Source organism: Lytechinus pictus, chromosome 5 (assembly GCF_037042905.1).
Source record: "Lytechinus pictus isolate F3 Inbred chromosome 5, Lp3.0, whole genome shotgun sequence".
NCBI lineage: Eukaryota > Metazoa > Echinodermata > Echinoidea > Temnopleuroida > Toxopneustidae > Lytechinus > Lytechinus pictus.
This window is the reverse complement of record NC_087249.1, coordinates 37,588,719-37,601,445: the sequence shown is the minus strand read 5'-3', so window position 1 is coordinate 37,601,445 and position 12,727 is coordinate 37,588,719. Positions and strand designations below refer to the sequence as shown.

Below are 12,727 nucleotides of genomic sequence, written 5' to 3'. Positions count from 1 at the left end.
CATGGCTATTTCAAACTATCCTCTTTGAATATACTTCATCCTAAATCTCACTTTATAAAGAAATAGCTACAGGTGGCATTTTACTTCATTGGGTTATCTCTTAATTGTTAACTAGCATAAACTGTGTGACTCTTATCACATGAATCAGGATATAATAATAATGTAATCCTTAAGACTGTATCATATACTAAACCTTATCAATAAGTTTGCATTAATGTGTTTGCATCAATGAATAATGTCTCGTGAATGACTCCAAATACAATTTTCACGACTCATATAACGGCTAAAATCTAAATCTCAGATTAGTTTACTATATACAATGCGAGTTATGTGCTTTTCATATTTCTCCAATAAACAAACTTTCAAGATTACAACACTTGTGATTGTCATTATTTTCCTCCATATCAAATTTAAAGGTAACACTTTTTCTCTACCTATAGAACTTCATTCTTCTCTCCACCCTCTATTTTTTTTTTTGTTAAATCATTCAACTATCAAATTGAATTACCAATTTATAACATACCTCTTTCCTTTTCTTTACAAATTAGTAACAATACCAACTAGAAGCCTTCTAACGTGGCTATAAGTGTTTCACCTAACTGTATATCCAACAACTATTTACAATCATGATTACCAATTTATAACATACCTCTTTCCTTTTCTTTACAAATTAGTAACAATACCAACTAGAAGCCTTCTAACGTGGCTATAAGTGTTTCACCTAACTGTATATCCAACAACTATTTACAATCATGTTAACAGCTTTTATTTTTATTTTTTATTTTTTTAGCTGCTATCGTGTATAGCTTTAATGATATACAATGAAATCTCTTAACTTTGAGGGTGTCTTTGACTTCCGGTTGGACATTCGTCTTTCTGACATGACTTTAGAATTTGGCATGTTTGGCATGACAGCTCCATCAGAATCACTTAGTGACTCTGTTTGGACCTGCTGTGACATGGCTGTAGTATCAGCGATACTCTGTTCAGTGTTTGAAATTAAGGATTCGCTAGTACTAGGTGCCATATTGGGATTTTCTGTTGTCTGGCTTGGATACTGCGTCTGTTGAATCAGAATCTCTGGTTGTAGATTGGTGTTCTGATCAGGCATTTCTTCCTTGTCATGATCATTTCCATGCGATAGAGTGTAAAGTCTAATGTGATCCACATGGCGGCGTACCTCTCTACCATCCTGTAACTCTATCACGTACATGACTTCATTGAGTGTTTCGGTTACTATTCCTCTGAGCCAAGTTGGTCCGGCTGCAAAGTTCTTCACCAGAACAGTATCATTCAACTTGAACTGTCTCATCTTTGAGCGCTTGTCTGCCGCCTGTTTCATTGCAGATTGCTGCTTCTGAACCGACTTGTGCAGGTTCGGACGGACATGATCCATTCTACTTCTGATCCTCCTTTTGAACATTAGTTCACTTGGTGTTTTCATGGTAGTTCCTTGTGGAGTTATCCGATAGGTCATCAGGAATACTTGGATGCGCATCTCCAATGATGTTCCACTGGTTTTCTTCACTCCACTTTTCAAGGTTTGCACAGCCCTTTCCGCAAGGCCATTGCTGGAAGGGTGTTTTGGGGCTGTTTGCACATGTTCTACATTGTTGTTGAACAGGAAGTTCGAAAAGTCTTCAGAGACAAACTGGGTGCCGTTGTCACTTACGACTGTTTCTGGAATACCATACGTTGCAAAAAGGCGTCGCATGGCAGTGACTGTAGCAGCTGCAGTGGCGTGTGCTACTCTAATAGCTTCAATCCACTTGGTGTATGCGTCAACAACAATCAGCACGTTCTGGTTATCGATGTAGGCGTAATCGATGTGGATCCTACTCCAGGGACGTTCTGGGAACTCCCATGGGTGGATAGGGGCAGGTGATGGGCTTCGCTGGTGCTCCTGACAAGTTGTACAGGTCTTCACCTTCTCTTCCAACATTTTGTCGATGCCTGGCCACCATACAAAGGATCGTGCAAGTGCTTTCATCTTGACTATGCCTGGATGAGTCCCATGAAGTTCATCAAGGATCCTTTGTCTCATCTGCTTGTTGTCTGGAATGACCACTCTATGCCCCCATAATATGATGTCATCCTCAATCGAGAGTTCCTCCTTCTTCTGCGCAAAGGCTTTGAGCTCTGGTGGAACGTTCTTGGGGTTTGGCCATCCATTCATCACATAGGCTGTTACTCTTGCGAGAACAGGATCCCTTTTGGTGATTCTTCTGACTTCATCGGCTTCAACTGGCCTTGTGTCAATATCCAGCATGTTGATTTGAACTGGAGGCTGTTCATCCAGCTCTGCAAGACTCTGATGCGACCACACTGTTTGATCAACTGCCAAGGGTAGGCGTGAAAGGGCGTCTGCATTCTGGTGCTGTTTGCCTTCCTTGTGTATGATGTCATAGTCGTAGGCTGAAAGGATCATGTGCCACCTGGCTAACTGTGCAGAGGCCATGGGGCTTGCAGGTTTGGTGTCACCGAATATGCCTAACAGCGGCTTGTGGTCTGTGACGATTGTAAATCGTCTTCCGTACAGGTACTTGTGAAATTTCTTTAAACCGAAAATGACAGAGAGTCCTTCTTTTTCATATTGGGCGTAATTTGCTTCACTTCTAGTGAGCGTGCGTGATGCAAATGAAATGGGCTGCTCTAGACCGTCTGTTCCTACATGGCTGAGGACTACACCTAGACCATAGGGGCTTGCATCACATTGCAACAACAAAGGCTTACTGGGGTCATAGTGTGTCAACACTGTGTCACTCTGAACCAGTTCCTTTGACTTCTGGAAGGCTCTTTCTTGGTCTCCTCCCCACTTCAGGTTTGGATCTGCTTTGTTCCGGTCTCCCCGCTTCTTTGGCACTGAAGCATACTCAACAGTGTTATTAGTGGGGCGATCTCTTTGGTCAAATTTGGTATAAACTTCCGATAGTAGCCCAGAAGTCCTAGGTATGCCTGCAGCTGACTCTGGTTCTGTGGTCTTGGAGTCTTCTTTATGGCTTCTATCTTGTCTGGGAGTGGGCTAACTCCATGTTGATCCAGCTTGTGGCCAAGGAACTCCACCGAGTCCATCATGAACTCACACTTTTCCCTTTTCAGTCGAAGTCCATTACTCTCTAGGCAATGCAGTACAGCTTGCAAGTTGGCAATGTGTTCTTCATCTGTCTTCCCGCTAACTATAATATCATCTAGGTACGGGCGACACATTGGTATGTCAGCTAAGAGTGACTCCATTGCTCTTTGAAGAGCGCAGGGGCTGTGGCGATACCAAAGGGTAACCTAGTGTACTGAAAAAGTCCTCTGTGTGTATTTACTGTGGTGTACTTCCTTGCTTGTTTATCAAGTTCTATCTGGTGGTATGCATGTGAAAGGTCAAGCTTGCTGAACTGTTGACCTCCACCTAAGTCCTGGAGCATATCCTGGAGCGAAGGAATTGGGTACCGTTCCACCCTTAGAACTTTATTTGCTGTCAACTTATAGTTGCCACAGATGCGGACTTTGCCATTTGGTTTCTTCACCACTACGATAGGACATGCGTAATCAGCAAACTTCACCGGCTCAATCACGCCTTGGTCCTGTAGCTCATCGATGGCTTCGTCAATTTTCTGACGCATTGCATATGGGACTGGTGCAGCTTTGTAGAACCTGGCTTTATCTCCATCATCTTGAGGATGCACCTTTGCCTGGTAGCCTTCAAGTTTACCAACTTTTGAACAGTCAAACACTTGCTTGTGCTTCACTAACATGTCTTGTAAGGTAGCTTGTATCTTATGCACGGTTTCTGGATTGTTGGAAACATGTGTTTGAAGGTTGAGGCGATTCTGTAGGAATCTGTAGATTCCTTCTGGTGCGGCTTGCATCCAGTCTCGGCCCAGTAACGCAACACCTTTCTCAACTACAAGAAGTGTCAACTTCTTTGGTGGTTGGCTGGCATCAAACTTGACTTCTACCATTGCCTCACCAATGATTGGTACTGATGACTCTGTGTACGTTTTCAAGGAAACATTTGTTTGCTTCACATCAGCTCGATGTCCCAGTTTATGGAAATCCTGCTGCGACATCATCGTCCAGGGGCTTCCTGTGTCTATTTCTAAGTTAACTTGGATCCCATTTAGGCTTAGGCTAGTCTGGAACGGTTCACTGTACTTTGCCATCTTATTTACCATTCCACCCTTAAGGTGTCTGAGTTCTCCACCAGGCATGTTTTCTGTCAATTCTGCACCTTCCTCACCATTCAAGTGGTTTGCAAATTTCTTTCTAGATCTGTATTGCTTGATCTTCTCACACTGGCTGCGGGTGTGACCCACTTGAGAACACTGATAGCATTTCTCACCCTTAAATCTACATGCTGACTGGACATGATCACCTGAACCACATCTCCAACATCTTGAGGCAGGTTTTTCCTGTTTCTTTTGGCTTGGCTTTTGCTGCACGTCCTGCTTCTGTCTTTGATGTGTATTTTTACGCGATGAGGACACAAATGGTATACGCTGGCTTCTGCCCTGCATCTTCTGAACTGTAGGTGACTCGGTCCCTTTACTCAATACCTTGAGCTTTTCAACATCTCTGTCTGCTACCTCCATAGCTGTGGCGGTCTGAAGTGCATGTTGTAAGGTTAGGGATGACTCACTTAACAGCTTGCGTTGAATTGCGATATCCCGGCAACCCACTACTAAGCGGTCCCTAATCATGTTATCTAATTCTTTGAAATTACAGCCTTCGCTTAATTGGCGCAAATTTGCCACAAATTGCGGTATGGACTCATCTTGCTTTTGCACACAAGTGTAAAACCTATAGCGCTGAACAATTTCGGTTGGCTTTGGTACGAAGTGTGACTTAAGCGTGTTTTTGCATACTGTGTATGTTTGATCTATTGGTTTACTCGGCTGCAAGAGAGCTCTGAGAATGTGATAGCTCTTGCTACCAAGATTGGTCAGAAATATCGCCCTTCTTTTCCCATCTTCCTGTATATTGTTAGCATCAAACCATGCTTCTAGGAGTTCAAGCCATTCGTCAAAATTGTACCCATCGCTCAGTTTGGGCACACTACCTATATGTTGGCTTGCCATAATTTTGTTTCATATGTTGTACAAAATCCAGCTGTTAACTTGATTGTGACTACACAATAGGTAGCTGTAACACTAAGTATATCAAGACTTATTGATCATAAAATATGATTTTGATCTTGCAATTGCGCGTAAGCAAAGGTTATTTTCTTAGTACATAATGCCTACAAAGCATTAATGTATACTTGAAACAAATGAGCTAGAACGACATAGATAGTCCAACGATTGACAATACTATAACACTACACACAACTGGTATATGTGGGACTACCCTCTTGTGTCGTGGGGCTGCAGTTAGTCAATGTAATAGCAAATATAGGCACTAGGTCCTGGTCCTAATTGCGAAGTCTTAGACTATTATCGATCAACACTTTGGGCCTAAGTTAGTCCTACAACTGATTAGACCTGGTCCCGTTTTCATAGACCTGGACCTTGTTTGGTCCTATAACTCAGAGACTCGGTCCTACTTTAGACCTGCTTATAAGATTAGACCTGGAACTTCTTGTTGGTCCTAAATTTCATAGGCCTGGTCCTACTTGCATAGTCTTAGACCAGTTGACTGGACCAACTTGCTATATGACTACGGCATAAACTCAGCTTAAGTTTATTGTTATTTACTGTATAAACCTCAGACCTCAATTCAGTCTTGGGCTTGGTTCTAGACCTAGATCTATAATTGCTATTTTAATGACCTAAATCTAATTAATACCTAATTGGACCAGTGTAACAACTCACCAGGGCATGTACGGTACTTTGTTACATTAGACCAGATCTATGTTTCGACTAATTCTTTAGTCCAACACGTTGCAATTACAACTATATAATGTATTTTTGGACCTGGACTAATTTGTCTTAATCTTACCTTTAGTCTTAGATTAAGCTTCAGTTCATAATAAATAAATGCTGTGTTTATTATTATTCATAATAAGTCCATCAAAAAGTCTTAAAGTCTTTGATGTTTTGTTTCTGTTTCATTCATTACATATGCAGCTTGGCTTGAATTTGTATTGAGTCTTCTTGGCACGACAACTTTGTCCTGGCTTGCAGACTCAAAACTTGCTTGGCTGGACTTGACTAATGACTGCAACACCGTCTGGGCTGAAACTGGCAAAAGAGGTATCGGCTGGGTCCTCGGCTTGGGCTCTGTTGCTTGCTGCTGGGCTGGGCTGCTTTGGAGACTTCGGGCTTGAAGTTGGCTCCAATTTGCTATGTCAATAGTCAAATGTAGTAATTAACAAGTAACATCTAGGGCTAGGCATAATTTACAGCAATTGACAACGTTATGCCTCTGCTATGGGCTGTAGACACTACATAACTCGGTCTCAACATAGGCTGGCATGAGCGGTGTGAGGCTTCTGCAAAGCGTCCATTTCAACAAGCCACATTCATCCGTCATCCAAATTACGGCTAGGCTGCGATTGACCGATCACACTATGCTGGCTTGCACTGCAGTGTATAATCAATGACAATGTCCATGACAATATCCGCGGCCAATTTCCAAAAGCTATCCGGAATGCATGTCACTGTATAACTGGAAAACAAGTCCAATCTTTACTCTCATTTTTATCCCTGCATCTTCTTTTTATCCCTGCATCCTCGTCGCCAAATTGTTATGTTCTTGTGTTGTGGTTCTTAAAGGGATACATAATAACGAGATAATAGCACAGCGATGTAGAGTAGTGTCAACCGCCATTTAATGTTACGCCATCTTGCTCTCTGTCGCGCATGCGTACAAGGCTGCACATGAAGCTTGCGTCGTTAGTCTTCAGTTCATACATCACATATCCGATAGGTAATTGATGTTCTATTTGCACCCACAGTCGCCCCATTGGTTCGTAACGTGATGCTACGCCTGATTCTCCAGCCAAGCATCGGCCCACGGCCCGCTCGCTATCACGATGGTATATGCTGTGGCCTGGTACGGGTACGTCGACTTAAATCGAAACTGTTTTCATCAATGTACGAACGTGATACTGAACGAGCGGTGTCACCACTTCCGGTGAACTAGGACTACGTTGCAGTCGCAGACTATCGAAAGCTCCTTATTATGTCCACGTCAACGAACGCACATGCGCATTGTGCTTCTTTTTCTCGGAGCTAGCTCCGGAGACGTCCAGGCCGGCCAGAGATGGAATAAAAATAATGCCAGTATAATACTATTAAAGAACATGACATACTTTGCTGACATCGTCAATATTTTTAGTATGGCCATAAAATCTTATTAAATCGTATTTGACATCCAATAATAATCTATATGAATTTAGAGCTCGATCCGAGACTTTCATATTTATTTCAATCGCATGCTCTTGTCTTGTGTCTAAAATATAAAAAAAGTGGATTAGGATTAATTCTCGAACATCGTCATAACTCATATCCCACAATCTTTCCTCACAATTGTTATATCAGCATTGAATACCAATTCAAATGACCATCCAGAGAAAATTACGTATTTATTCCCATCAATTTGGAGCTCATTTTGGATCCAACTACACAATCTCAGGCAAGTTACAGTGCTCCCGCTGGTTGCACTTGTTTGTTGGCGCTGGCATCAAGCACGCCTGTCGTTTCGGGAGAGTGTACGGGGCTGCGGGCGGGGCTGGTGTGTGCGAGTCTGGACCGCGAACGCTAGTTGAAAATCGTTCGGATCGACTCTGCGTGATTCATGTCTTTGATATTGTTTCATTTTAAACTTATATGTTGTCATCTGCAAATATCATTGTTGATGATATTTTTGGAAGAATTCTGCATTGGTCCCCAGCTTTTTTTGTGTTTTGTGATCATGGAAAATACAAACGAACTTTGCTCTGTCATCTGCTTGTGCAACGCTCACCCGGCCAGCGCATACCGTCAGTGCATGCAATGTGTGCATAGCGCATCGATGCGACTGCCGGAGCAAAAAAATAATTGACTTGATTTTCCCCGACGCGCCTTCAAAATTCGATGCATCGATGTTCGATCGAATCAAAGTTGTCGAACACCGGTTTTCAAAATAATCAATATGACTCAGGCTTAATCGACACACCAACTTATTCCGGGCAAAAAAGCCTTCTGTGTTTCATTGTCAACAAGTTTGTTTTCGAGAAGATATTCGATAGTCCTATTTGCCAGAATTTGGTGGAATAGTTTAGAAACACATGATGTTAAGCTGATCATCCTAAAGTTCGAAGGGTCATTGGTTTCACCGCCATTATGGATGAGAGTTATTATACATTGGGACCAAGCTTATGGAGGGTTTCCAAAGAGGAGCTGTTTTGAAAACAGTGTTGCCATAAAATGGTGGGTTCCGGGAAGTTTTCGTAGCAGTCCATTCAGGATACCGTCATCGCCTGGAGCAGACTCTGGTTTCTTCTTTTTTAGTAGCACTCTGATGTGTTTGGGAAGGACTGGGCCAAGGTCAAATGGACTTGGCCTGTCAGTCTGGATGAGCAGAAACCAGTATAGATTTGTGATGTCTATTGGTGGAGAAATAGAATACTTATGGGGATAGTACTGATTAGCGTAGTGTGCTGAAAAGGTCGGACCTGCTGGGTCTTTCAAAAATGATCCATCGGCGGCTCTCCTTGCAAAAGACCAGAAGTTTTCTTTGATCTGTTTATTTATTATTAATTTATGAATTAATGAATGGAATAATTTATCGTTAGCGATTGCGCATACCCATTGTGCTTTAATCAAACCAGATCGACATTGATCTGAAAGGAAAATTATGACGCGATCAACGTAAAATAAATCTTGCTTTCATTAAAAATATTTCTTATTATGACCATAGAACATTATTTAATCTTAATATTCTAATTATTTGCAAATGACAATCGTTATGAATTTAGAGCATGATGTGAAACATTTGTATTTCATTTCCATTTTTAATGACGGACATCACAAATTCCTTAACGAGTAATGGGTGCACTTGTCTAAAAAAATTAAATCATCTCAGGATTGATTTTTAAACGTTGTTGCAGAAACTCTTCTTATGATCGTAATGTCACCATAGAATACAATTTTACATGACAAAGCAGAGAAAATTACGTTTGATATTTATTCCCATCAATTTGAAGCTTGTTTGTGCCCAACTCCGCACTAGAATTTTAAGCTCTCTGAATTCACGAGTGGAAAATTATGTCATCAATTGTGCATGCGCAGTGGGCTTCTTTATCTCGTAGACGCAGAGAGTACTTCCATATTCCAAAATAACATAACTTTGCTGACATCACCAATATTTTTATTACGGCCATAGAATGTTATTAAATCGTGATAATTAAACAATAATTTACATCTAATAATCATTCATACAAATTTAGAGCCCAATTTGAGACATTCGTATTTATTTTGATCGAACCAGAGATCTGCAATTGTCCTGTGTCTAAAAATGGATTATCAATCTCGAACATTGTCATAACTAATATTCCACAAACTTTTCTCACAATCGTTATATCAGCATAGAATACCAATTCAAATTACCATCTAGAGAAAATTACATATGATATTCATTTCCATCAATTTGGAGCTCATTTTGGATCCAACTACATCTAAGTCGAGTTGGTCTCTGCTAGTATAGCACTTGTTGGGCGGCAAGCACGCCTGTCGTTTCGGGAGAGTGAGTGTAGTAATGGGCTGTAATGTGTGTGCGAGTCTGGACTGTGAGTTGACCGAAAATTGTTCGATTGACTCTGCTTGATTCTGTCTTCCATGTTATTTTATTTCAAACGTAGATGTGTCATCTGAAAATATCCTTGTTTTGGATATTTTGGAATTCTGCTTAGATACCTTTTTTTTTTAGTTGTTTTGTGATCATTGAAAATACAGATGATCTTTATTACCGTAAGTAACAGTCTATTAACCGCACCTTTTTCTCGGCGGGATGGAAGCAAAAGTCGGGGGTGCGGTTTATCCACGGTGACGGGTCTGAGCCAGCCAGTCGTAACCCCTCCCGAACATGTAAGACGTCTGCCAGTTCACAACACATCGAGTGGCCGGGCGTAGCCGCCCAGGGCAATGTCGTTTAGAGGGGTATGAGCCGCGAGTAATGAGAAGCGATTATTACGATCTTATCAAATATTGTCCATAACAAACGCACCCACCTTCATGACACTAATTTCGACTTTATTCTCGATTCAAAGCAGCGAAGTTCCCTGGCTAAGTTCAAAGAGACGCCAAGCATACTCGGTAATATTTTGTCACAGCTGAGTGAGAGTTGAGTGAGCTGAGCTAGCTTGTGTTGTATTGTGGTTATAATGCGATTTAAGCTGGCGCTATTCATTTGAACCCCTCCCCTCCAAAGTCCCGTTCCACGCCAGCTTATTTTTTCTTTCCCGTTTGCTTTTCATAAGATACCATGTACACCACGCACGAGAGAGACGGCACGAAGCCGTAAAAACAACTGGAAAAATGCCAATTTCTTTGTTTCTTGAACCTTCATGCTAAGAAATCGAATGCTAGACAAATTCTGAAAGTGATCAAGTTGTGATGCAAGAAATGTGAATGCTTCTTCCTCCTACGCCGGGAAAGACACAGATCATTATTTGATAAGATGTACTGGTATCGTAGTTTGCAATGTACAAGAACGGCAGTGCTGTGTGTGTGTACACTGTGACTGTGAGGTGAGTGTGTAAGTGGCCAATATTGTCGGGACCTTTCTTTCTTGCTAACATTTGTAAATGAATTGATCAAGAACAGCAGATTTCCGCATATCGGTAATCTCTTTGGATACTTTGAAATCTTTAACTTAGTTTTTGTTTCTTCGTACCTCAAATATGCATGTAAATGTGAGAAGGATTTTTTTTTTTTTTTTTTTAGTCCAATTTGGTCCATTTGGGGGTGCGGTTAATCCACGGGTGCGGTTTATAGTCCGTTACTTACGGTACTCTGTATCAGGTCGCTTGTGCAATGCTTGCCCGGCCCTCAACGCATTTTAGCGCGGTCATGACGGAGCAAAAAAATAGACTTGATTTTCCCGCCTTCAAATTTCGATGCATCAATGTTCGACCGAAATAAAGCTGTTTACAAAATAATTGATATGACTTAGGCCTAACACAAGTTATCATATTACGTAACACAACTGGCCCTCAGTGTTTACAAACTTTACAATGTGTACACAGCCGAAAAACACAATTTGTACACGTGCATAAAAAATGGACTTTCAAAACGGGCCTAGTCTAATTGGACTAAGCGTTAACTTTAAATTATGCTACGTGAAATGAATGAAAATAAGATGGATATCTAATAGACCAACCGGTTATGAGACGAATTGGTCATAAACGATCTGGTGATTAGACAAAGTGATGATTGGACCCAAATGGTTGTTAGACTATAATTATGTTGATGGATGGAATGGCAATACACTACATGAAGGTAGACCATGTGGTGAGTGGACGAATTGGCAATAGACGAATTGCCAAACGGGATACAACCTAGAAGAATCTCTTCACTACTCACCAGGCCATCTCACACGCCCATATTTTGTTCCAATGACAGATGCTGCTGTATCACCAATACCTGTTGATAATACACCACTGTACAAAAAGAACTTGGATTCTGAAAATAACAATAAAACAAAAAACCCACATTATCTCATTATCAAAGAAATAAAGCACCACATTGCTGGACATCACACTAGCACAGAAGTGTCTTGGGCTCCATCTTACAAAGAGTTACAATTGATCCAATCAATACCAACTGTATTTCTATACAGTTGAGATTGATTGGATCAATTGTAACTCATCCATCCATACAAGAATTTTTCTACAGGAAATTTGCACAATCTGCTGAGTAAACAAAGAGAATCACACTGAATCTTCACGAGAACAATGAATGCATGAATATTCATAATATCTAGAAAATATTTTCAAAAAATTTGCATTTTAGATGTTGACATTGCTGGCCATCCATATTTGTGGTTGACCAGATCAATTGCAACTCTTTGTAAGACAGGGTCCTGAGCAATGTGCATTCATAACATTGCATACAAGCATCTGTTAAACTGAAAATGCATGTTTCATTTAAGTTTTACTCCACAGGCAGGTTGCTATTAAAAAAAGACTAGTAGTGGATCTCAATGAGATGTGTATGAGATTCTAATAAGAATGTGTGACAGATTCTTTTGCTTTGATACCTCAGTCACATTTGCTCTACGGCGGCCGTACGGAGAGTTGAAAAGAGCAGATTAATTCATTTTTATTCAAACCACCTATATGCACTTATTACAAAATATGTTAAAATGGTCGTTTTCGACTCAGCGTATGGCCGCTGTAGAGCAAATGTGACTGGGATATGAATGACTTGAGTTGATTTACATTAATTATTGTTTGTTGGGCAGTGAACATGTAAAGGTCCCTTTTAGTTGAGCTCAGTGAGCCTTTCTTTCTAACAGCTCTTTGAGATACTTATGGGAAATTTTAAAATTGGTAGGAGATCCCAGGAGTAATTTTCTGAGTATCGCATTGTTAAGACTTCGAGAAGCACACATGTGCAGATTGAGGCAGTCACCATAGCTGCCTTCCTGATATAATTTGATTTTTCAATTTCAAATAAAAAAGCAACCTTGCTTCATTGAAATAATCTGAAGCTTTAGAAACATTGAAGCCATTTTTAAGTTAATTTGTCATTTTTTATAAAAAAATAAACAGGCTTGCGAACACTTGAAAATGAAGAAAAGGAGTCCTAATCAC

The 12,727-nt window shown here is 40.8% G+C and overlaps 1 protein-coding gene across 1 annotated transcript; it reads right to left on the bottom strand.

The window, feature by feature from the left end:
• Positions 1-808: 808 nt before the first annotated feature.
• Positions 809-2,458, bottom strand: LOC135154184 (uncharacterized protein K02A2.6-like). The gene has a single exon (XM_064099493.1). It carries the CDS (start codon positions 2,456-2,458, stop codon positions 809-811), a length of 1,650 nt encoding a protein of 549 aa, XP_063955563.1.
• Between the last annotated feature and the right edge of the window lie 10,269 nt (positions 2,459-12,727).